The 25,499-nt window shown below is 38.9% G+C and overlaps 1 protein-coding gene across 2 annotated transcripts in view; it reads left to right on the forward strand.

Annotated features, from left to right (window-relative positions):
- Positions 1 to 6,042: 6,042 nt before the first annotated feature.
- Positions 6,043 to 25,499, forward strand: part of SUCLA2 (succinate-CoA ligase ADP-forming subunit beta) — a 48,239-nt gene continuing 28,782 nt past the window's right edge. The window contains exons 1-4 of one of the 2 annotated variants that reach the window (XM_032611565.1): positions 6,043 to 6,183; positions 12,959 to 13,139; positions 22,481 to 22,580; positions 22,774 to 22,936. In XM_032611565.1, coding sequence (XP_032467456.1) covers positions 6,094 to 6,183; positions 12,959 to 13,139; positions 22,481 to 22,580; positions 22,774 to 22,936 — 534 coding nt within the window. In that variant the 5' untranslated portion in view covers positions 6,043 to 6,093. The remainder of the gene's footprint in view (positions 6,184 to 12,958; positions 13,140 to 22,480; positions 22,581 to 22,773; positions 22,937 to 25,499) is intronic. The other variant, XM_032611566.1, reaches the window with a different exon arrangement.

Below are 25,499 nucleotides of genomic sequence, written 5' to 3' on the forward strand. Positions count from 1 at the left end.
TTCTAGTTTCAGCCTCTTCCTAACATCACACCCTCATTGTATCAGGGTGGGGGATGGAGGAAAGACAAATACTCTTCTTGCTGTGACTTCTGCCATTTACCCTGTATGTATATGTGTGTGTGGGGGGGGCAGGGGCTGGAGAGGAGGGAGACTGGATTCCCTTTTTATCTTCTTGGGCATTTTCATATTGTATGCTCTTTCCTACTAACTCACATTTCTGGTTTTACTAGTCATCTTGCTCCTTGGGTTTCTCTATTAGGTGAAACCTCAAGTTAACTTGCTCTTAATACTGCCTAGGGGAAGGGCAAAGAGCACTGAAGACAATGGGAGTAGAGTTATTTATAACAGGCGGCTCTACTTAATAACTAAACACAGAGAAACATAGCATTGTTTAATCTTGTAGTACCCTGGTACCACTCTTCTCCTATTTGGGGGGAGAAAATAAAATATAATCCATTTTTCAATAGAGACCATCCTACCAGAAATAGATCTGGATTCCAGAACTATTAACTTTGTATTTTTTTCATGTTCCTTCACAATTTGGGCTAACATTTGTTGAGCACTTACTCCAGCCACTATTTCAAGTACTTTTACCCAGTTTAACTCATTTCATTTACATGATGACTTTAGGGCTGGTATTGATGTACATTTATTTTTTTTCACTATTGTGTATGTGTGTGTGTGTGTGTGTGTGTGTGTGTATTTTTGGACACAAGGCATGTGGGATCTTAGTTCCCAGACCAGGGATTGAAACTGCGCCCCCTGCATTGGAAATGTGGAGTCTTAACCACTGGACCGCCGGAGTAGTCCCTGTACATCTATTTTAAAGGTAGAGAAACTGAGGCATGAAAATTTGAAGAAACTTTCCCAAAGTCATAAAGTGGTAAAGCCAGGATTTGTGTCCAGGCAGTCTAGCTCTATATTCCACACTATTATCCACATGCTAGATGCATGCATAATTGTGTCCTTTTCATTGTATCACATGTGTGTGATTAGTGCACTCACAAAAGGTGCATGTTCTGATGACAAATTGAAATTATCATGGAGTAATCACAGTTCAGGTAGACAAAAATGGAGTCGGGCGGCCATTGAGAATCTGGTCTCAGATACATCTCTGCATCACGGAAAACCTGAACTTTCTTTGAACTGTACCAGACCTAAGGACACCACCAGCTGTATTCAGAATAACGCCTGCCAGCTGCAAACTTATGGTCTCGAGGTCTTCCCTTGTAACTATGCCACTATTTTGGACCCCAACCACTTGTTACTTAACAAGCACCCTTACTTCTTGCCATCTCCAATTATAACTGTTGATACACAATTCATGTAACTATCATTTATAGATTAAACTAGGATTTTGAGATGAGGAGATCATTCTGGATTATGGTTGGCCCTAAATGTACATGTATCCTGATAAGAGAAAAGCAGAAGGAGATTTGACACAGATAGAAGAGAAGGAGGCAGAGGTTGAAGTAACGTGGCTACAGGCTAAGAAGTGCCAGTATCCACCAGAAGCTGGAAAAGTCAAGGAACAGATTTTCCCCTAAATCTTCCAGACGGAGCATGTCCCTGCTGACACCTTCAATTTGGCCCAATGATAAGGATTTTGGACTTCTGGTTTCAGAACTGAGGATAAATGTCTGTTGTTTTAAAGCCACCAAGTTTGTGGCAATTTGTTACAGCAGCTATTGGAAATGAATACACCCACGTTTACAAATGTAGAACCTGAAACTCAGAGAGAGTAAAAATCTTGTTTAAGACCATACTGCTAGCAGGTGGCCAAACTGGAATTCAAATCCAGGTCTCTTGACTTTAAATCCAATGCTCATCCACGGCTGCCTCCTCCCTTACTGAGCTTCTTCCCTCGGTGAGATAGAGAGGATCATAGAAAGAGCAAGACAGAAGTGGTTGTCACCTTTGGGTGCTTATCAGAAACATTAGGGGAACTTTTACAAAATACCACTCTAGGACCCACCCTGGACAACTGAATTAGACTCTTTGGTGGTGGGGCCCAAGTAAAGGTATTTTTAAAAGCTCTCCACGTGATTCTTAGGGGCAGCCAAGGTTGAGAACCAGCGGTGCAGTGATTCCAAGTTCATTCCATATATTCATGTTTATGAAAATATTTGTATATTTTTCTACATTTGAATTTGAATTCTATTATTAACTGTTATTGCATCAAGTGCCAGAAACTTACCCTTTGTTAAATTAGGATCTCTCTCTCTCCCTCCTCTTCAGATCCAGGAGATACATGCAGGACAGATCAGCAGGGAACATCTAGTCCTTGGCATGTACTTAACTAAGCTGGCATACACTGATACACCCTCTTCTTGTATGCTCTGGGTCATTTCTCCTTACAGGTCTATCCTTTCTTGTTCTGGCCTGCTGGCTCTCCATGCTTGTCGACATAACTCTCAAGGGTTCCGAAAGCCCTTGTAGACTTTCGCAAATCCTAAGAATATTATTCAGCTCCATCTGCAGGGGTGCACCAGCCTGCCAGAGGTTTCCACCCCTGTGCCATCCCTGTACTCAAGGGATTTTGAATCTCCCTCCAGTGCTCCTTGTTTTAGATTCCTGAATCTCTTTGGGGGTGGAATTGCCTTTTGTCCTGGAGACAATGGCATTGGCAAGTACACAGCAAGGGGACCTTCCTCAAGGAACCACCAGACAGTGTCTTGCTTCCCTTCTACTCTCCTGCCCATTGTCTCGAGGGGCAAGGTAATTCCAATTCTATTTCTGAGGCATAAACCTTCCTTGAGTCCTACTGGACTTTGACTTAAAGTTCAGTCTCTTGCAATTCAAGGCTCTTGAACTTGCAATTCAAAACCTGTCCTCTGCTGGTCTGCACTATCATTTTTTTCTTTAGGTGATGAATACTTTTATCTAAATGGTGTGAAAGGTAAAGGATTAAAGAAGAAGATTTGAATCTCAGTTGTTATCTCAAATTCTCATCCTGCCACCCAGAATTGGGTTCAAATATTGTGCTGCGACAGCCAAGTAAAAGCTGTGACACTGTTTCGGAGCCTCAGTTTTCCTTTATGTAAAATGCAGGATTTGTTGTGAGGATTAATATGCAAATGTATGTTTCTCTCTCTGTTGCCACTGCCATTCAAGGGTGGGCTAGATGAGGTTTCTCCTACCATTTCTGAGGCTTCAAGAGAACTAAGAGAAATCTTGTGTAAACATCCAGCTGTCCCATGTTGTGTTACTGATCTTCCTTCACCCCCAAACTTTAGTTCAAGTATATATCTGGTTAGTTTCTTTCTCTTGCAGAGGTTGGATGTGTTAAATGGAGTAAGATGAAAACCAGAGAATTCTGAAAATGTCTCACGGCAAAATAAAGGATAGGGGAAAAAAAGAAAAAAGAAAGAAAATGGATGTAAGAATCTGGCACTAAAAACTAAGTGTTCAGTAGATGGCTATTATTCATCTTAGCCCTCAGAAGTTTGGGGTAAGCAGATATGTTGCAAGTTGTTTCTACAGCACTTTGTAATTGTATTAATTCTATAGTTAACAATAGGACAGTTTAGCTAAGGCTTTGCTCTGGGCATTGAAATGTAGAGGGTGTAAACCTTTAATGTTTTTAAAAAACTGTGAAAATTTCAATTTAAAAATTAAAATTAAATTTCCCTCAGGAAATTTCTTTTGCCTTTCTTCCTGCATACCATCCTACCATTAATCACCTAGTAAAAGGAAGAGACAGACAAAGTGGGAGACTGAAGGTTAAGGATAGGAATGCCATTGTACCCGAAGAACAAATCTTCCTCTCCCCTCTTCCTCAAGGATTCTCCCTCCTACCTCTCCCAACTTAAAAAAAAAAAAGCAAACCAAGACCTCAGCGTCTATTTTCCTTAATCACACTCTGCTATCCTTTACTGCTCATTACTGTTTTCTAAGATCCTTGTAGATAAGGACTGCACAAGTTTTTGCTGTGCAAAAAGTAGTTTCTTGATAAAGTGATTTCATTTTTTAAGGCTCGTTGTGTAGTGGTGAAGCACTTAGCAGGTATGACGCCCGTCATCATTTTACCTACCTATCTAGAGGTACAGAGCTCTGAGCACAGCCAAGAAGTTCTGTGGGATGAGTTTGTTCCCACCTCCTTGCCTACGCTTCCAAAGGAGCTGGGGCCCATGGGACCTGCATGTGCTCTCTCTCACTCCTGCTCCTTTCCCTACTTCTGCTGTTGCTGTTCTCGTTTTTGAGCTAGTATTGCAGAGGGCATGGCAGTGGAGATGCTTTCTTTAATGAATCACCTGTGACTGACTTGAAGCTTGTGAAGCCACGTTAACCCAGTCAGGATCCTAGCCGGGCTATAGCATTACATCTTATTTTAGTATGCTGACTTATTCTGGGTTTACCCACGTGCCCTTTAAATAGCTGGCCTTGGACTCGGATGGTTGGTGGTACTTGGTAGCTCAACTACTGTGTCTACTGTCAATTAAAAAGAGCTGGCTTGAAAATAAGTATAAGCTCTATTCGTATCTGATGGGATAGCTGTTCCTAACAGACACTGGTAGGTCTCAATGCTGGGTTTTGGGACATTATCCAGATTTTATTTGATTGGTTAGATTGGGCAGTAGAAAGGTGGAGCAAGAGACATATGAACTGCTAATGTCTGTTTCCCCTCTTCCTGTTTCAAACTGCACAAAATATCAATTAGCGATGAAAGGAGCCTTGAGGTCAGTCCCCGCATGAGTGTCAATGAAACAATAAAGTCTTTAAGAAAGTCCTACCTTTAAGAACTTAAGAGATTTGGGTGGGGGGGGAGGGGGGATGCAAAAAGCTCCTTTCCATTCCCTAATTCAATAGGCTGCTTGTTTTAGATTCACTTTTTCTTTGCACAGTGCTGTTCTGTGGATCGGGTGACTGTGCATCAGAGGTAGGTGCCAGAGCCTGGCTAATGCCTGTCAGCAACGCCCACTTACTCTTAGGTTAAGATCTTGCCCACAGAAATCGCTTTGACACATTTTAAAGCTCACTGTTGAGAGCAGAATAGGCACCCAGTCATTTGTCCAGTGGTCAACTCTTTGGTGGGGCACATGTCATCTCAGGGTTTTCCACGCACGATGTGTGTATGTGATTCACCTGCGGAACTCTAAGAACTACAGATGCCCTGACTCCACGCCTTAGATGGGTTCTGGTGAAAGTACTTTTTAAAAAAGCTTCCCAGGTGATTCTGATACATCCTCTGGGTTGGTAGTGTGGATAGCGAATGTTGCCCCCCATTCCACTTAAGGATCAAGCCATCCTCGGCTACCGGAGCCCCAGACACACACACCTCCTCTCCTGGGTGTGCCCCGAGGGGAATTCAGGATGGAGAAAAACAGGAAGACTTCTGTGCTCTGGATACTGGTCCTGGTTAGTTAAGATGCATTTCTGAGGAATAATTTCAACGAACCCAGATCCTTGCATCTTCCCATACCTAGAAAGGCACTAAAATCATTAACTTGAGATGTCTGCTCTTTGTGATTAGCAGTGATCCTTTTATGTTCGACTACATGTTTTTTTTTTTCCCCACCAAAAAACTCCTGTACAACCTGGCTCCTCCCTTACATTTTTGGAGCAGTTCCTCAGAGCTGAGAGGTGCCTCCCGGCAACAGTTCTCAGTAACCAGTGGCTGAGCATCTTCTCTTGGAGGGCAGAACCGCTCTGTTTTACTCACTGCTGTATCCCAAAGCTCAACTGCAGTGTTTGGCACAAAACCGACATGCAGTTCTTATTTTCTGAATCTTAAAGAGATGAGGCACCTGAGGCTCAGAGAACTTAAGATCACACAGGTGGTGGCGCTGGTCGTCTCCCTATTACATTTCGCTAGGAAAACTTCAGGTTGCTGAGCAATGGCCGAAGGTCGTTTATTGAGGCTGCGGTGAACAGTTACAAAGGTCAAAGTTTGCTCTACGCCCGCCAAGCCCAGCTCCTCAGGAGCAATACCTGCTTTGCCTGACTGGGGCGAGCCGCCGCAGCAGTCAACCCTAGACTCCGCCCCATGGGCGGGGCCAGGGGCGGTCCGCGTGTCGGGAGCCGCCGCGTCGACAGCCGCCTAGAGCTTCTGCGCCTGCGCGCGGCGCCCAGGAGCCTGGGTCGGACTCAGAAATGGCGGCTTCCATGTTCTACAGCCGGCTCTTGGCTGCCGCCACCCTTAGGAGCCACCGGTCCCGGACGGCGCTGCGGGCCGCTGCCCAGGTATTGCGGCCCAGCCCGCCCTCGCTTTGAGGGTCGGCAGGAGAAAGGGCGAGGTGGGGGACTGGCTCCTGTGGGCGAGGTGTGAGGGGATCCGGGGCCCGGCTCGGGGTCACTCCGCAGTCGGTGACATTGGGTATCAGGGGGTGCCCCGTCGGGCCGGCGGGCGGCTTGCCCGGGAGTGCTGCCCGCCAGGACTGTGAGCGGGCTCTTGTTTGCCCTTTCCTGTTCCAGGCTTAAGTTTGCGAGGAGCTCCAGCATTCTGGTGAGGGCTGCTCACCCAGTTACTGAGGGGGCGGCGGGGAGCCAGGGTGGGCTCCGTGTGGAGAGGTGGCGGCCGGACGCTTTCTCCTGCTGCTCCGGCGTCCGGCGCGGTGGGCCGAGGTTTCCGCGGCCCCTCTTTGGGGAGGGGGAAAATGCCCTTCAGATGTACTTTTGTGTCTCTTGGAAGCTGTCACACGTAGGAGTGGCTTCACGGAACCAGCCGTGCTTGCTGACTGGCCTTTTCTGGGACGAGGCCGGGAAGTTTCCCATCTCCGCCAAGTAGTGGTGTACTGTTCTGTTTAATAGCGGTAATGACATGATGTTTACCAGCTTACCAACTGGGGAAATAAGATAGTCTTTTGGATCACTTCATTTTTGCATGGAATATAGTGTAATAGACGCAGGGTGTGTGCGTGTGTGTGTGTATAATAGACGCAGGATATGTGTGTGTGTGTTTATGATAGACGCAGGGTGTGTGTGTGTGTAAGTGTGTAAGTAACGGAGCAAGGGCTTGTGTGCCCGTGGCACAGAAAACCAAACTGTCAGGGGTTGTTTGCAGCAAAGTAAGCGTTTATTTGCAGCGCGCCAAGCAAGGGAGTGTGAGACAAGACACAAATCCACTACAACTTGGTCTTTGAGTTAGGAGTTGTTTTTAAAGGGGAAGAACAAAGAAGCTGGGATTAATCATTGGCTTGTGTAACTTCTGTGACATTTCTTAATTCTAGTTTCAGAGGGTCAGGTTGTCTCCTGTTTATGGTTCTCTGGCCAAATGGTCCGTGGCTTGGGGGCCTATTAGCTCATCTTGCCCTGGAGAAACAACCTGAGTTTGTACTTTAATGATGGTATCTGCAATAGCAATTTTAGTTTATTAATGATGTTATCAACACAGCAATTTTAGTCATCTGATTCTGGTTGATTAGTGTTCAGTTAGCACAGGATTGAAGTTGGAGGGGACAAGAAAGGGAATAAGCTTTTGGGTAGAGGGATTAATCATAAGTTCAGTAAGGGAACTTGGTTGTAGGAAGGCTCAGTTGGAGCATTTATTGTAGGCCAGGGACTGTGCCAAGCATTTTACATGTAATCTCTCAGTAGGCTTTTCAGCAACACTGTAAGTCAGTCATTAATTTCCACATCATTGATGGAGAAACCTTGGCTAAGAGAACGAGTAATTTGGTCTAGGTCACCAAGCAGGTGAGGTCATAGCTGAGGCTTAATTCCAGAAGTGTCTGGCTCTAAAACCTGTGTGCTTGAATCTGCTCTACGGTTTTTCCTAGAGCATAAGAATTAATTCTTTCCAACATTGACACTGATAAACTTGTGGAAGGGCATGATTAGCTTCCTAAGTCAATTCCAGAATTTTAGGTTGTGTTGTGAAGTAACCTCAGACATGTCATAAATGAATTGATTTAGACTTTTTTTTTTCTTTTTAAAGCTATTCATACTTTCAACCTAGTGAATTCTGTGAGTTTGCTTCCTAATAGGAGAAGTGATACTTTTTTGGCCTTGAACTTCCCTCTTATGGGTCTTAAAGGGGGCTGTCTAGTTTTTAGAAAATGAGACTTTGGTGAACAAATATGTTTCCATTCTTAACATTGTTTTTATACTTTTGGAAATTTACCTTTAAAAGTCTTTATCTCTCCATATAGAGATGCCTAATATATTGCCTTAAACACCTTCTCTTCCACCCTCACATTAAGTAATATGGCTTTAGAGTTTGGAATCACCTTAGTCTAACCCCTTGCTTTTTTTTTTAATTTAATTTTTGTCTTATATTGGAGTATAGTTAATTTACAGTGTTGTGTTAGATTCAGGTGTACAGCTAAGTGATTCAGTTATACATATATCCATTCTTTTTCAAAATCTTCCCATACAAGTTATTACAGAATATTGAGTAGAGTTCCCTGTGCTATACAGTAGGTCCTTATTGATTATCTATTTTATATATAGTAGTGTGTATATGTCAATCCCAATCTCCTAATTTATCACTCCACCTCCCCCACCCCCCCCCAACGTTTCGCCTTTGGTAACCATAAGTTTGTTTTCTGTGTCTGTGAGTCTTTCTATTTTGTAAATAAGTTCATTTGTATCAATTTTTTTTTTTTTAGATTCCGCATGTAAGTGATATGATATGGTATTTGTCTCTCTCTGTCTGACAGACTTCACTTAGTATGATAATCTTTAGGTCCATCCATGTTGCTGAAAATGGCATTATTTCATTCTTTTTTATGGCTGAGTAGTATTTCATTGTATATGTGTACCACATCTTCTTTATCCATTCGTCTTTCGATGGACATTTAGGTTGCTTCCACGTCTTGGCTATTGTAAATGGTGCTGCAGTGAAAATTGGGTCTAACCTCTTGCTTTTGTACATGGGGACATAGAGGTGCAGGGCCTAAGGAATCTTGTTCAAGGTCACCCACTGAGTTTAGCAAATTCTCTTAAACATTTTGTTTAGTTCTCTGACCCTTTTCTAGTTTCTCTGTATCTTTTGTCCAGTGTATATTTGGTAAAAATAGTTCAGGTTAAATAATTTAAGGTATCGTCTTGTTTGTTGTGAATCATACTCCCCAGTAACTACATTTTTCCAATTTTGACTAAGTATTATTTAAACTAGGTATGTGATTGGTTAGGTGGTGGGGTAGGAATTTGGCCAGGAATTTGTGGCCTTTTGGCAGTAGGAGTCTTCTAAGTGATAATATCAGGAAAGAAAAATCTTTGTGATTATGCAGTGATTTGTATTACCAACATAATTCACAGCTGATGATATTTCAAGTTACAACTTCTAGTGGTGCAAGGAAGGGATTATCAAAATATTTCAGATATTTTAAAAAAACTTTAAAGTGGTATAAAAAGCTATCAGCAATACCTTATGAGTACTACTAATTCTTTGTAAATCAAGATATTTGAAAATACATATAGATATCTGAAAGAAACCATAAAAATATACTTAGAGTTTTTTCTTTTTTTTTTTTTTTTTGCGGTACCCGGGCCTCTCACTGTCGTGGCCTCTCCCGTTGTGGAGCACAGGCTCCGGACGCGCAGGCTCAGCGGCCATGGCTCACGGGCCCAGCCGCTCTGCGGCATGTGGGATCTTCCCGGACCGGGGCACGAACCCGTGTCCCCTGCATCGGCAGGCAGACTCTCAACCACTGCACCACCTGGGAAGCCCTATACTTAGAGTTTGCATCATGGATTTATCCTCAGCCTTTTTTGGAAAAATTTCAAACTGATAGGTATATTCCAGCCAGTACATTGAACACCCATATTGCCTTCACCTACATTTAACTTTATGCCACATTTGCTTTATCTTTAAAAAAATTATATGATATGCAGTCATATAATTTATATACATACGTATGTATGTATAAATTATATTCATTTATTTTTGCTGAACCGTTTGAAAGTAAGTTGCAGGTATCATGGCACTTCTTCACCCTTAGATGTTTCAGTGTATGTCTCTTAAGAATAAGGACATTCTCCTAAATAACCACAGTATAGTTATTGTACTTAGGAAATTTAAAATTGCTGAAATACTTATATCTAGTGTATAAGTCAGATTCACATTTCCCCAGTTGTCCCCAAAGTGTCCTCTATAAATGTTAGATTTTTTTTTTTTTTAACTAGGATCGGGCCTCTATGGTATTTTTTTCTGGTCTGTCCAGCTAATTAGGTGCCACTTAGTGACTGTGATTGCTCTTATATGTGTTGCAGCTGTTTATACATCTGTGAACTCTGGTTGGCCTCATTCTTTATGTGTTCCTGGTAGTGTCTGGTATATAGGCATTCAAAAATGTTTCAGTGTATGACTATTTTCGTCAAGCTTATGCTAGGTACTCCCCCTTTCCCCCTTATTTTTATTATTTTGAGGTATAGTTTATGTACAGCAAAGTGCATATTTTATGTACAACTTCAGTGGATAGCTAGATTAATTTTTATGTAGGTGTCCATGTACATAATGGTGTAGCCACCATTCAGATCAAGATATACATACAGTGTTTTTAGCCCTCAGAAGGCACTCTCTTTACCAATACTCACCAACAGAAGGTAACCACTTATTCTGACTTCCATCACTGTATGTTAATTCTGACTGGGTCCGAACTATATAAAAAGAAATCATATAAGTATGTATTCTTGTGTCTGTCTTCTTTCCCTTAAAATTATATTTGTGAGATTAATCCATTGTTTTGTGAGCAGTAGGTTTTTTCTTTTTTGCTCTGTAGTATTCTATTATATTAATATACTACAATTTACCCATTCTTGTATTGATGGGTAATTGAGTCATTTCCATTTTTTTGTCTATATGAATAAGCCTGCTATGAGCATTCTTATATATGCCTTTTGGTAGACTAAGCACTCATTTCTGTTGAGTATATACCCAGGAATGAGATTTCACAAGGTAGATGTATACTGAAGTTTGGGAAGTTGTTGGTTTTTAATGTTAAAGTGGAACTAAATCAGGGAATTGAGCTACCCAAGAGAAATGTTATCCAGGATTTTAGCTTACCAGATGAATCAGAAATAGCTTGCTATTCTATGTGATTGATTTGTTAGACTAGTGGTTCTCAAACTGTAGCGTGCTTAAGAATCAACTGAATAACTGTTTACAAGTGCAGATTTCTTGTGGCCCAGTCCAGAGGCTCTGATTTTGTAGATGAAAGGGGGACCCTGGAATCTGCATTTTTAGAGGCATTCCCAGGTAATTTTGATGCAGACTTTTCTCTTTAAGAATCAGACTGTTTTGTATAAGATTTCTTTGAATTCAGTTTTTATGATACTGTTTCGTATGTACAACGTTTCAGTACTCTGTGTGGAGATAATGGGAATGTATGGGTGGATAACACTTAAATGTGTGATTCCAGTGCAGTTTTCCAAGGCTTTCATAGCACTTAATTTGTTCTACATATTGCCATATAAAGTTGATAGGATTGAGGAGTTTGAAAAAAGGGAGGGAGGTGTTTCTGTGTGTTGTTAATGATGGGCTAAGACTAGGCTCTGACTTAGTGGAGCTTTGGGACCATAGATGCTAGAGATCTTCCTGATTGCATCCTTCCTTCAATAGTTCTCATTGTTGTGGCCTTGCCACCGGTGGCTGACAGCTCTCATACTCATTTGTCTTTCATCAGTGACTTATTCAGCTGGTAGAGGGACACCTTATTTGTTTCCTACTTAATTCTTTCTGAAAAAATAATTCTTACTCAGCTCTACTGAGGGATATTTTAGTGGAGAAAACTCCTCCAGCTGTATGAAATAGCACTTCTTATTTTTTTATTTTCTGTCTCCTTACTCTTATTACTACTGTTTGATGTATTTTGTTTATTGTCTGTGCCTCTTCCTCCCCCCGACACACAAATACACACTAGATTGTAAGCTTTAGGTGCAAGGGTTTTGTTGGGTTCACCTCACTATTTCCAGTGTCTAGGTGCTCAGTAAGTTTTTGAATGAATGAATGTTCTACGTAGATTGAAAAAGGGAAGTTTGTAGGGCATTTCTTTCTTGGAAGCTTTCGCAGTCCAGTTGTGAAGGACATACACCTGAACTGGGTTTGTAAAGGAGACACCAGTTAAAGGAATCATTTAGAAGGAATGCATTAAAGATGATGTTGCAGATTGGTTCTCTGAGCTGTAATTTGCAGACTATTAGATGGAGAGTTTCATGGAGGAAGTTTACTAGAAAGTGATCTCTGGATCAACAACTGCGGGAGAGTGAAGGAAGGAGGACTGAATAGAGGGAGTCATAGAACTGTGGTGCAGTGCATTGGGGACCTCTGCTCTTCCTATGGAAGGTCTGCAGCTAGGATGGTCCTGAATTGTCCCAAATTGGGGTGAGGTGCCAGGTCTTTACATCCTTCCCTTAACCCTCATTGGCCAGTCATTGGCTGCAGACTGACAGTGGGAAAGGAGGTATGACTTAAGGCAGGGAGGCTCCAGTGAGGGGACTCAGCTGAGACCTGTCAGCTGCCAACACTCCCAGCAGCTGGGCTATGAATGCCTTGGTCCCAAGGGAGGATCTGGGCAGCACACCACAATGTGCACTACAGATGAAGTAGGGGTTTGAGCTTTGAATGCACGAAAGCTTAATGCTACCAAATCATTCAGTTATCTCTAGTGTCAGACAATTTGTTAGGTGCCGGAGGAATGGTGGAGAGAAGAAAGATGGGAAGGATTTTTGATTTGGTGGAAATAGGAGATTGGTTTTAGATCTGCGAAATTTGGCATTGAGGTAGAAATGCTCTGTAGATCATTAGAGATACGGTAGTAAAGCTCAAATAAAAGATAAGGACTAGAGGTGATGAGGAAATAGTTAAAACTACAAGGGTAACATTTGATATTAGCTAGTAGATTAGCTCTTAGTTTTGTGTTGTAATTTACTCTGAATATTATATTTTGATGTCTTAATATAACAATTTTGTTATAGTTTTGAAGAACGGAGTACTCTAAAGTATTTTGAGAAGGTGTTTTTAACAAGAACTACTGCTAAATCACTCTCTGTATAAATATGTCCCCAATTTCTCTAGGTTCTGGGAAGTTCTGGATTGTTTAACAACCATGGACTCCAAATACAGCAGCAACAGCAAAGGAATCTCTCACTACATGAATACATGAGTATGGAATTGTTGCAAGAAGCTGGCGTCTCCATTCCCAAAGGACACGTGGCTAAGTCACCAGATGAGGCTTATGCAATTGCCAAAAAATTAGGTACTAAATTAAGAAAAACTTATGCCATCTCGACATGGGATCTTTGATAAGATATGAACTTTACTTTTGGTTTAATAACAACTTTTGGCTTTTATTTTATATTTAAAAAATAAGTTTTATTAACGTAAAAGAGAAGGTGGAACTTATGATTTTTGGCATCCTAAAATTATTATGAGATTATTCTGCGCCCCGTAGTGCTGATAACTTAAGAATCAAAGCTTCAGGAAGCTGAAGTCCTGGGTTTTTTTTTACATCTTTATTGGAGTATAATTGCTTTACAATGGTGTGTTAGTTTCTGCTTTATAACAAAGTGAATCAGTTATACATATACATATGTTCCCATATCTCTTCCCTCTTGTGTCTCCCTCCCTCCCCCCCTCCCTATCCCACCCCTCCAGGCGGTCACAAAGCACCGAGCTGATCTCTGCTATGCGGCTGCTTCCCACTAGCTATCTACCTTACGTTTGGTAGTGCATATATGTCCATGCCTCTCTCTCGCTTTGTCACAGCTTACCCTTCCCCCTCCCCATATCCTCAAGTCCATTCTCTAGTAGGTCTGTGTCTTTATTCCTGTCTTACCCCTAGGTTCTTCATGACATTTTTTTTTTCTTAAATTCCATATATGTGTGTTAGCATACAGTATTTGTCTTTCTCTTTCTGACTTATGAAGTCCTGTTTTTAGTTACAACTATGGGGAAGAAAATTCTGGCTGTGATGATTCTTCAGGGAAATGGTGACAGAAAATCTTACCTGTTTATGCGATTGTAAAGAGAGGTCCAGTATTTCTCCCGTCTTTTTTTTTGGACATGAAAAATAGAGAGCCAGAAGGGCGAAAAAAGAAGTTGAGCATTAGAATGTAAGCTCTATAAGAGGAGGGTTTCTTTGTCTTATTTTGTTCACTGATATATCCCAACCTCTTAGAAGAGGGCCTGACACTTAGGTAATCAATAAATGTTAATATCGTTAAATGAATTAAATAGTTGCCTATGTTTATTAGATTATTGATAACAGAAACAATAGGTTTTGTTAATTTGAATTTATATTAATCTTTTAATTATATAAATTTTGAGTTTGGAAAGTATGCTTCACTTTATATTTTTAAGGGTTTAATAAGAGAACATGATAATGAGTAATGTAATAGCTATACACTGCATTTTCTTCGTAGTAGTATTTAAAATCCCACCAATTTTATGTAGATTACCAAAATTAATCTCTTCTGTATGTACATTTGATTAATATGGTTTTAAATGTGCTTTGGTGGAGACTTTTATTAGTTTTTCAAGAAAGATGTGGAACATTTTAAACTTTAAAATTGTAAAAGTCTTCATCTCTATTTGTACTTATTTGTTTCTAGAATGGGTTTTTCTTTCAAAAGTGAGAGCATGTAGAAGATCAGAAAGTTGTCATATATGATATGTTTTTGAATGAGGTAGCCTTGATTTCCTTGACTTGGAAGCATGATTTTTTTTTTAAACATCTTTATTGGAGTATAATTGCTTTACAATGTTGTGTTAGTTTCTGCTGTATAACAAAGTGAATCAGCTGCTATATGTATACATATATCCCCATATCCCCTCCCTCTTGCGTCTCCCTCCCACCCTCCCTATCCCACCACTCTAGGTGGTCACAAAGCACTGAGCTGTTCTCCCTGTGTGATGCAGCTGCTTCCCACTAGCTATCTGTTTTACATTTGGTAGTGTAAATATGTCAAGGAAGCATGATTTTTAATTTACAGTTTTGTTTATTGTTAATCAGAGAAACAATTTTTTTTTTTTTAAGGACTGATGGTTTTATTTATTTAGTACAGAATCCCAGGAGTGAAACTGCTGGCTTGAAGGGCATATACATACTTACTTACTTACTTTATTTATTTAACATCTTTATTGGAGTATAATTGCTTTACGATGGTATGTTAGTTTCTCCTTTATAACAAAGTGAATCAGCTATACATATACATATATCCCCATATCTCCTCCCTCTTGTGTCTCCCTCCCATTCTCCCTATCCCACCCCTGTAGGTGGTCACAAAGCACCGAGCTGATCCCCCTGTGCTATATGGCCACTTCCCACTACCTATCTATTTTACATTTGGTAGTGTATATATGTCCATGCCACTATCTCACTTCGTCCCAGCTTACCCTTCCCCCTCCCCGTGTCCTCAAGTCCATTCTCTATGTCTGTATCTTTATTCCTGTCCTGCCCCTAGGTTCTTCAGAACCATTTTTTTTTAAGATTCCATATATATGTGTTAGCATATGGGATTTGTTTTTCTCTTTCTGACGTAATTCACTCTGTATGACAGTCTCTAGGTCCATCCACCTCACTACAAATAACTCAGTTTCGTTTCTTTTTATGGCTGAGTAGTATTCCATTGTATATATGTGCTACATCTTCTTTATCCATTCATCTGTCGATGGACACTTAGGTTGCTTCCATGTCCTGGCTGTTTAAGTAGTACTGCAATGAACATTGTGGTACATGACTCTTTTTGAATTATGGTTTTCTCAGGGTATATGCCCAGTAGTGGGATTGCTGGGTCGTATGGTAGTTCTGTTTTTACTTTTCTAAGGAACCTCCATACTGTTCTCCATAGTGGCTGTATCAATTTACATTCCCACCAACAGTGCAAGAGGGTTCCATTTTCTCCACACCCTCTCCAGCATTTATTGTTTGTAGATTTTTTGATGATGACCATTCTGACCGGTGTGAGGTGATACCTCATTGTAGTTTTGATTTGCATTTCTCTAGTGATTAGTGATGTTGAGCATCCTTTCATGTGTTTGTTGGCAATCTGTATATCTTCTTTGGAGAAATGTCTATTTAGGTCTTCTGCCCATTTTTAGATTGGGTTGTTTGTTTTTTTGATATTGAGCTGCATGAGCTTCTTGTAACTTTTGGAGATTAATCCTTTGTCAGTTGATTCATTTGCAAATATTTTCTCCCATTTTGAGGGTTGTCTTTTCATCTTGTTTATGTTTTCCTTTGCTGTGTAAAAGCTTTTAAGTTTCATTAGGTCCCATTTGTTTATTTTTGTTTTCATTTCCATTACTCTAGGAGGTGGGTCAAAATGATCTTGCTGTGATTTATGTCATAGAGTGTTCTGCCTATGTTTTCCTCAAAGAGTTTTATAGTATCTGGCCTTACATTTAGGTCTTTAATCCATTTTGAGTTTATTTTTGTGTATGGTGTTAGGGAGTGTTCTAATTTCATTCTTTTACTCGTAGCTGTCCAGTTTTCCCAGCACCACTTATTGAAGAGGTTGTCTTTTCTCCATTTTATATTCTTGCCTCCTTTATCAAAGATAAGGTGACCGTGTGTGTGTGTGTGTGTGTGTGTGTGTGTGTGTGTGTGTGTGTTTATCTCTGGGCTTTCTATCCTGTTCCATTGATCTATATTTCTGTTTTTGTGCCAGTACCATACTGTCTTGATTACTGTAGCTTTGTAGTATAGTCTGAAGTCTGGGAGCCTGATTTCTCCAGCTCTGTTTTTCTTTTTCAAGATTGCTTTGGCTATTCGGGGTCTTTTGTGTTTCCATACAAATTGTGAAATTTTTTGTTCTAGTTCAGTGAAAAATGCCATTGGTAGTTTGATAGGGATTGCATTGAATCTGTAGATTGCTTGGGTAGTATAGTCATTTTCACAATGTTGATTCTTCCAGTCCAAGAACATGGTATATCTCTCCATCTATTTGTATCATCTTTAATTTCTTTCATCAGTGTCTTATAGTTCTCTGCATACAGGTCTTTTGTCTCCTTAGGTAGGTTTATTCCTTGGTATTTTATTCTTTTTGTTGCAGTGGTAAATGGGAGTGTTCCTTAATTTCATTTTCACATTATTCATCATTAGTGTATAGGAATGCAAGAGATTTCTGGGCATTAACTTTGTATCCTGCTGCTTTACCAAATTCATTGATTAGCTCTAATAGTTTTCTGGTAGCATCTTTAGGATTCTCTATGTATGGTACCATGTCATCTGCACACAGTGACAGCTTTACTTCTCCTTTTCCGATTTGGATTCCTTTTATTTCTTTTTCTTCTCTGACTGCTGTGGCTAAAACTTCCAAAGCTATGTTGAACAATAGTTGTGGGAGTGGACAACCTTGTCTTGTTCCTGATCTTAGAGAAAATGGTTTCAGTTTTTCACCATTGAGAATGATGTTGGCTGTGGGTTTGTCATATATGGCCTTTCCTATGTTGAGGTAAGTTCCCTCTATGCCTACTTTCTGGAGGGTTTTTTTCATAAATGGGTGTTGAATTTTGTCGAAAGCTTAGAAAAACAATTCTTTTTATTCAGATTACAAGCAAGCTTCTTTTTATTCAGCAAAAGCCTTATGTAAATTCATACTACTTTTGCTGAAATTTTTGTTAATTAATGGTGTCTTGTAGTTTGAACCTGTCCATGGTAAAAGATGTACCTCATTTTAACCTTTAAAATTCTATGTATGTTAGAGGCTCTTAAGGGTCAAGACTTTAAGAAAACTCATGATTGTATTTCTGTAGTATTTCTTGCAAAGGCACTTTATTAACTACCTTCTTGAGATTCCATCTTATATATATGACCTAAATGTTAATTTCTAAAGAAGACCCAGCTAAATAAGAAGGAAAATTTGGAAATGTAATTGAGAAAGTATAAGGTTTTCTTATCCTACCCTTCTATCCTTAAGGATGAATTTCAGACCCTTGACTTTGTTCTTTTATTTTGTTAGTTTAATCTCTTGAGTGATGCATATTTTGTTTACCAGTTCTTTCCTTCTTAATAATGCTGAAGGCATAAACTGTTTTTCATACCACTGATTAAAGGGCCTGATTTAATGAAGTCAGTGAAAGCTAGTATTTCTTTTTTTATTTCCAAATTATTATAATTGGTTTTCTTAATTAGTTTTCCATGTTTTCTCATTTAGTCAAATTTTACTATTTTGTCAGAAAAAAATAATTTGTGTACAAACTTTTTCATAAAACGAGTAGGATTTATTCAGTTGCCAGTTTCTTGATTTCTTTACTCATTGTAAAAATCTTTAATGATTTTTAGCTGTAGAAAAAGGAATAGTTAATATATATAGGATATACTGTAACTGTGAGTATTTCTGGCAAGTCCTCTGGAACCAGGACTTACAAGTAGTAAGGAGCAGGTAGGCAGCTCTGATTTTCAGCTCCTTGGAACAGAATGTATCTTGTTTATCTAGAAAGTGTGTCTTTGTCAAAGAAGGCTGCAAATGATGATTGTAGTATGGGAGTGGGATTAGTGACTAATCAGGACCTTTAAATCTACAGGGGCAGAAATACTACTTTTTAAAAGATGTATTTCCTAGCTACTTTGAGGATGTTGAGACAGTTGTGTTTTTTTTTTTTTGTGGTGAGTCATTAATATCAGAAGATATTGATTATGGGATATAATTGCACAGGGTGTGATATGAGGTGCCCTAGAAATATACCTGTTTTTTTCCATCTAGCTAGCAATTCCCAGTGCTGACTTTGGCTAATTTTTGCTTCTCAGTTACTGCAAAATTCATAAAATGTTAATTCCCATTTATTTAAAAAGTCTTATCAAGCAATATACTAGGGCATAAATGCATTACAGGTGTGACAAACTATTGCTTGTCGTTGTGGGTGGCAAGAGAAGCTGAGTTAACATGGAGACTGGGGCCACTGAACCCTATAGCTGGTAATTCCTCCCAAAATAGCTCTGACCTCTTTCCCCAGTATTCCCTACAAATTCTGTCATTTTCTGTGTGTGTCATAATGTGACAAAAGTTGGAAAACACTGTCCTGGAGGCAAGTTTTACCTGTTGTGAATAACTGAAGTTAGGGATGGAAGAATGGTTAGAAAGAAATCTAATTCCAATATTTTAAAAGACTATATGAGTCCACAAATGAAGGTTGATGAGCTGGAAGATCATGGAGAAGTTTCTGGAATGGATTATCAAAGGGATGGTTGTTAAGCACAGAGAAATGAAGTAGTTATAATTTGGGGTCAGTTCTAAGAGCAGATTCCCACCTCCTTCTTGTAGTTACAAGAAAATATGATTTCAGTAAGGCATTTGGCAGAGTTCTTATGATTTCCCTATTGACTGTGGAAATATAGTTTGGATCTAGCACAGTTAACATAGAATTTCTCTCTGGGTGAATAAACATGCAGAGGGTGTCAATTAATGAATGTCAGCCCAGAGGGAGATTTCTAATGGCATACAGTAGGACTTTGCCTTCTTTTTCCTTTTTCCAGTGTTTTATTAGATGACTGTAAATGAGGAATACTTAAAACATTTGTGAATGACTAAAGCTAGGAGGGATGGTGAATATATTTTAAAGACAATCTTGGGATCCATAAATGATCTTGTGTGGCTGGAGCAAAGGGCAAAATCTAGCAAGACTGATTTGCTCATCGTTGTATCTACAACTCCAGTGCAGTGTCTGGTATGTAGATGTAACTGTTGACTGAATTAATGGAATTGAATAAAATCTTTGTTTTAGTCAGTTGTCCTCAGATTTATCTTCTAATTCTTCTCCCTGTCTTGATAGTTGATGAGATTGTATGTCATTACTTTTTTTTGTTTTTCTTTTGTTGTGAAGGTCTTTTTTATTTTATTTTAAAAAAATTTATTTATTTATTTAGGCTGTGTCAGGTCTTAGTTGAAGCACACGGACTTCTTAGTTATGGCATGTGAACTCTTAGTTGCGGCATGCATGCGGGATCTGGTTCCCTGGCCAGGGTGGACCACCAGGGAAGTCCCCGTGAAGGGCTTTTTTAGAAGGAATTTTTGAAGAATCATCTGTGCGCTTACGGAGTTTATTTTCTTAAAAAAAGAAAATTGACGCTTTAGGGAAGAGCCTTCTTCTTATAAAATGTTTTTGAAAAAATAGAGCTTCATTACTCTTACTTAATAGCTCAGTATGTTAAGTTCCTAGCTTAATTAATAGGAATGTTTGAATTTAGCCCAGCAGAGCACCAGTTTAACTGTTGTCCATTTACATTACATTTACACTGTTTGGATTATAGGTATCCTTTTTGGAGATAAATGAATATTGCTGAAGTACTAGAAAACTGACTTGACAGGTAACCAGAAACAGGTAGAATGACTAGTGGCTGCTCCTTTTAGTTCGGGCATGAACTCTCTAATTTGCCATAGTCCCTGAGACTACCTGTTGTCTTCTCAGTAAGAAAATTATTGTTACTTTTAAGGACATTTCTAAACTTTCTCTAATCTTCATCTGATATTAGTTGTGGCACTTGGGAATGGTGGGGACTGTGGCAAATTGAAATGATGTCTTGTATAAACAAGGCACTTGTGGTCAGTTCCAGTTGCAGGGCCCAGGATTTCCAGTTCTGTGTTTCTCAAGAGCAGTGGAAGATCTAGATTCATAAGAATTCTCTTGATTTCTAAATGTTCTTTTATTTATCATTCAGAAAATATTATGTGCTAGGAACCCTCCCAGGACCTTGCAAACATCAATGAACATAACAAAGATTCTGCCCTCCTGGAGTCTATATTTTAGTGGGGGAGCAAAACAAAAATGATAAACATGGGAAGATTATATGTTATGATTCGAAGGTGATGACTTCTATGGAAAAAAATGAGCGGGCTAAGGGGGATTGGTCATGGGTGGGCAGTTGGTAGTGTTAAGTAGGGTGATCAGGGTAAGTCTCATGGACAATTTAGACTTAAAGAAAAGCTGGAAGGGAATGAGGACCTTTCCCAAACAGATACCTGGATGAAGAGTATTCAGGGAGAGAGGGAGCATCAGTGTCAAGTCCTAAAGGAAGGGAGGGATATGCCCAGGAACAGGAAGATTAGAGTTGCTGGTGTGGGGTGAACAATGAAGAGGTCATGATACAAAGGGCAAGGGTGCTGGGGGATTACACAGGGCCTTGAGGCCATTGTAGGGACTGTGGCTTTAACTCTGAGTGAAGTGGGCATTCAGTGCAAGGTTTTAAGTAGAGGAGTTATATGCGCACTTTGGCTGCTGCTTTGAGAATATACTTTTGGGGACAAGGATAATCTAGGTGAGATGTAATGGTGGCTGGGACCAGGGCCTAAAATGGAGGTGATGAAGAGTGGTCAAGATTCTAGATACATTTTGAAGGTGGAACCACTATGATTTCCTGACTGAATGGATGTGGAGTATGAGAAAGAGGGTTTTTTTTTTAAAAGAAACTGCCTGGAGTGATTCATAGGGCTGTCTTCTGACTTAAGTGTACACTTCCAGTGTGGACACATTTATATCATTAATTTTCTAAACGTTTTGTAGTAATTGTTTGTTAACTTTGGGTCATTTCTTATTTGTTTGATCACAAGCTATTTGTTACCTCCTTGATCAGCTCTCGTTCAGCTTGGTATATGTGCATTAGAGAGTGGCCTTTCCCCAGTAGTAGAATTCCCATCTTTAGCCTATTCAGATACACATTTATGGAGTGGTGGTTATATCCCAGGAACTGCTTTGTGCTAGAGATACAACGAATAAGACAATGTCCTTAACCCTGACCTCAAAGGTTAATTGTTTTTCATAATGTAATATTGGTGTTACACTGCTAGTATGGGCAAAATACCATGAGAAGCGACATGAGGAGGCTTTGAAATTCTGCCTGTCTCGGGAGACAGAATGCCCCTCTAAGATGTATTGCTCTGGGTCATGAAGAGTAGTACCTAGGCTTAAACAGCTAGTTTGGTAATTTTCTTCAGCATGTTAGAAAGGGGAAGAAAAGAGACAGACCAGTTTACCTGTTAAAGAAGAAAAATTCAGAGTATTTCTTAAAAAATGTTTTAAAGACTTAGAAGTGTAACATTCTAGAATCTTTTGATAAACATACCTTAACTCCTGATAGTCCTCTCACAACAGTACAGCTCAAGAATGTATATTAACAGGACTTTCTGTTAGTGGGACAATGTGAATTGGTATCAATAGTGGCACTTTCCCTGAAAGTCATGGTACATTTCTACTCAAAGCAGCATTTATAACTCAAATTGTCGTAGTGTAGTAAGTTTACATATCAATAGAGGGAAGAAATTGTTAGGAAGACATTTGACCCTCAATTTTGTACTTTTAGTACCTTGCAAAGTACTAGATATTTAAAGTATCAGGGAAAGGTAAAATTATTTTCAGTATGCTTTAAGAAATGGCTTAATATGAGTGGCTCATTCTTTTAAGTTTGTGGGTCTTTAGGTGGTGAATGTTTTAGTGTTGTAATCTAGAAAATATATATACATGGAATGCCTCCTTTTGTGACATTGTGGGTAAATGAGACTTTACTACATTTAATAACTGCTTAATATGTATTTTTAATAACAAAATATTGTGTTTTGCATGCTGCTCCATGCTTTATATCTAATAGAAGTGTTTTTCTTCTAGGTTCAAAAGATGTTGTGATAAAGGCACAAGTTTTAGCTGGTGGTAGAGGAAAAGGAACATTTGAAAGTGGCCTCAAAGGGGGAGTGAAGATAGTTTTCTCGTAAGTTATGTTTTACACATACAGACACCATTATTAAAGAAAACAATGTAAATTTGTAAAAGATGCCCCTTATTATTGAATTGATAAAAATACTGAGATTTAAATATTAGATGAGGTAAGATTTTGCCTGTCATGTGCTTTTATTTTTCTCAGTTGGAGGAGAAAAGAGTTTGAGTTCTTTTTCTTATTTTAGTCCAGAAGAAGCAAAAGCTGTTTCCTCACAGATGATTGGGAGAAAGTTGTTTACCAAGCAAACAGGAGAAAAGGGCAGAATATGCAATCAAGTATTGGTTTGTGAGCGAAGATATCCCAGGAGAGAATACTACTTTGCTATTACAATGGAAAGGTCATTTCAAGTGAGTAATTGTAGACATGATACATTTAGGATGATCTTATTACATTCAAGTTCAAAAGTTGATTATTATTTCTATTTGTATAGGAAGGGTTAAAAAGGTATGGTCCATAATCTATTTGTATATGTCATGGGAACAATATTTTTATGTCATTTTTAAAAACCAACATGATTAATGCCATCAGACTTAATACTATAATATTGTGGTAATAAAAACTGTAGGCAAAACCATGCTGAAATAAAATCCACAGAATTTCCAAATTGTTAATTTGCTAAGAGCAGCTTAAATCATTTCTGATTCACCTTTAGATTCCATAGACTGAGAAAATAATTTCTAGCACAGTAAGATGTTCTAACCAAAGAGAAAGTCTCTGGAACCACTAAGAGAATGTGTATCCCTGGCTTCATCTTTTTCTTTTTCAACCTCTGTATTTTTGATAGTTTGCGGTTTGTTTCACAAGAGGATTTGATACTTGGTAAGTTCAAGGATGACATTCAATAGGAAACAGTATGCTTCTAAGGAGCATAACCTTATTCTGCTCTGCTCTCTTTATGGAACTTAGAATGCTAGCAATGAACTTAAGGCATCACATGAAGAGAAAATTCCTTCATAGACCTAGGGCTTGGAAAGGGCATTGACAGTGATTTTATGGTGTAATTATCTGGCTTTTTGAGTGCATTGGTTAACTTTTATGAGCTGAATCTGTGTAGTAACTAGCTTGTCTTTTGAAGCAGGCTGGGTACATATTTGGTAGCCCTGGTCAGGATTTGATGTAGAACATCACTAATTACGTAATTAGTAATGTAACAAAAATTTTAGGGGGTCATGAAAATGTTTTCTTATATAAAACAGCTCTTTTAAAAATAGCTATTTTCCATATTGTGATTTTTTTTTTTTACAGTTCATTAAGTTTTCTTGTAATGTTTGAGTGATATTATAAAATATCTTTTGTAACTTTGAATTTTTATAAGAAAGTATTTTTTAGGGTATAACACTAGATGATAGTAAAAACCCACTCAGAATATAAGATTAAAGAACATTGTTTTGTTCGTAAGTGATGTCTTTACCTCTGTAGGTTTCTTTATGTGATAGAATTTAGTTTTGTAAGTTACTTTAGAAATCCCATGACAATAACCTTATATATTACAAATATTTGCAAAAATTATGTTTTTACAAATTCATTTATTTTCACTACATTTTCTTTTCCTTTTCATTGATGTTATATATCAACATCTATCATTTTGTTAGTTATTAATGTTTTTACTTTCTGTTGTAGCCAGGAACAAGGTGTATGTGCCTGGACAGTTTGAGATATGAGTCCTGTAATATTGCACAGAGTAGCTCATCTTGATTAGAATAAATGTAGCAAACTGAATATGTGTTATTAAAGATATGAATATAACACAGTGAATATATTGTATTAAAGATATGTTAAAGCATTAGGAAAAATGATCAAATTTGAATTCATTTCAAGAACTTGAATTTTTGGAGAGCTCTGAGTCTTATTAAGGAAAAATGTTTTTATTTCATTTGCACAAGTAATATATAGTTGTAATAATTCATGCTAAAAATTCAGTAGTACTAGTTGAACTATCTGGCCAAAGACATTATAATGTGCTTTGATGCTATCATATTAGGCCAATGTGGAGTTGGTTGGTGTTACTTCTGGGGTAAAAAGAACTATTTTGGGATTCCCTCTGGACAGGTTCCTATTAAACGACAAAAATAAGTCAGCTATTTAAAAAGAAAAGCCCATTTTGATTGAATTAAAGTCATATGCTTAGGACTTAACTGATCTTTTTTTTTTTTAATATGTGGGCTTAAAAAAAAACTTTATTTATTTATTTTTGGCTGCGTTGGGTCTTGGTTGCTGTGTGCAGGCTTTCTCTAGTTGCAGTGAGCGGGGGCTACTCTTTGTTGCCGTGTGTGGGCTTCTCATTGCGGTGGCTTCTCTTGTTGAAGAGCATGTATGGTACGCGGGCTCAGTAGTTGTGGCGCACGGGCTTAGTTGCTCTGTGGCATGTGGGATCTTCCTGGACCAGGGCTCGAACCCGTGTCCCCTGAATTGGCAGGCGGATTCTTAACAACTGCGCCACCAGGGAAGTCGAGGACTTAACTGATGTTTAAAAATTGCTTTTGTTGCTTATCTGTTTTCAGAAGATGAATCATAAACTCTACTGGTATTCTTTGTATGTATTGCATCAGGAAGCCTGGGCAGATATGTACCATGGGGTTGACATGCCAAAAAAAAAAAATCAATTTAAATTCCTATTCTGTGTTTTGGTACTTTTTAAAAATCAGATTTCTTAACATTTTCCCAGTGCCTGGTGGGAACTTCTGGACTGAGACAAATCTGATTTAACAAATCACATTTGCTGCTTTATTTTCCTAGTAAAACATTGCAATCTGCTGTAAATGAATGGTACGTTTAACTGTGTCAGTTTTTTACTTTGCTTGGATTAAATATAAAATATGCTGTGAGAATTCCAAATTTTACTTTCCATACTTTTCTTAAAAAGAGATACTTATTATTATTATTATTTTTTTTTTTGCGGTATGCGGGCCT

The sequence above is a fragment of the Phocoena sinus genome, chromosome 18 (genome assembly GCF_008692025.1).
Source record: "Phocoena sinus isolate mPhoSin1 chromosome 18, mPhoSin1.pri, whole genome shotgun sequence".
NCBI classification, from domain to species: domain Eukaryota; kingdom Metazoa; phylum Chordata; class Mammalia; order Artiodactyla; family Phocoenidae; genus Phocoena; species Phocoena sinus.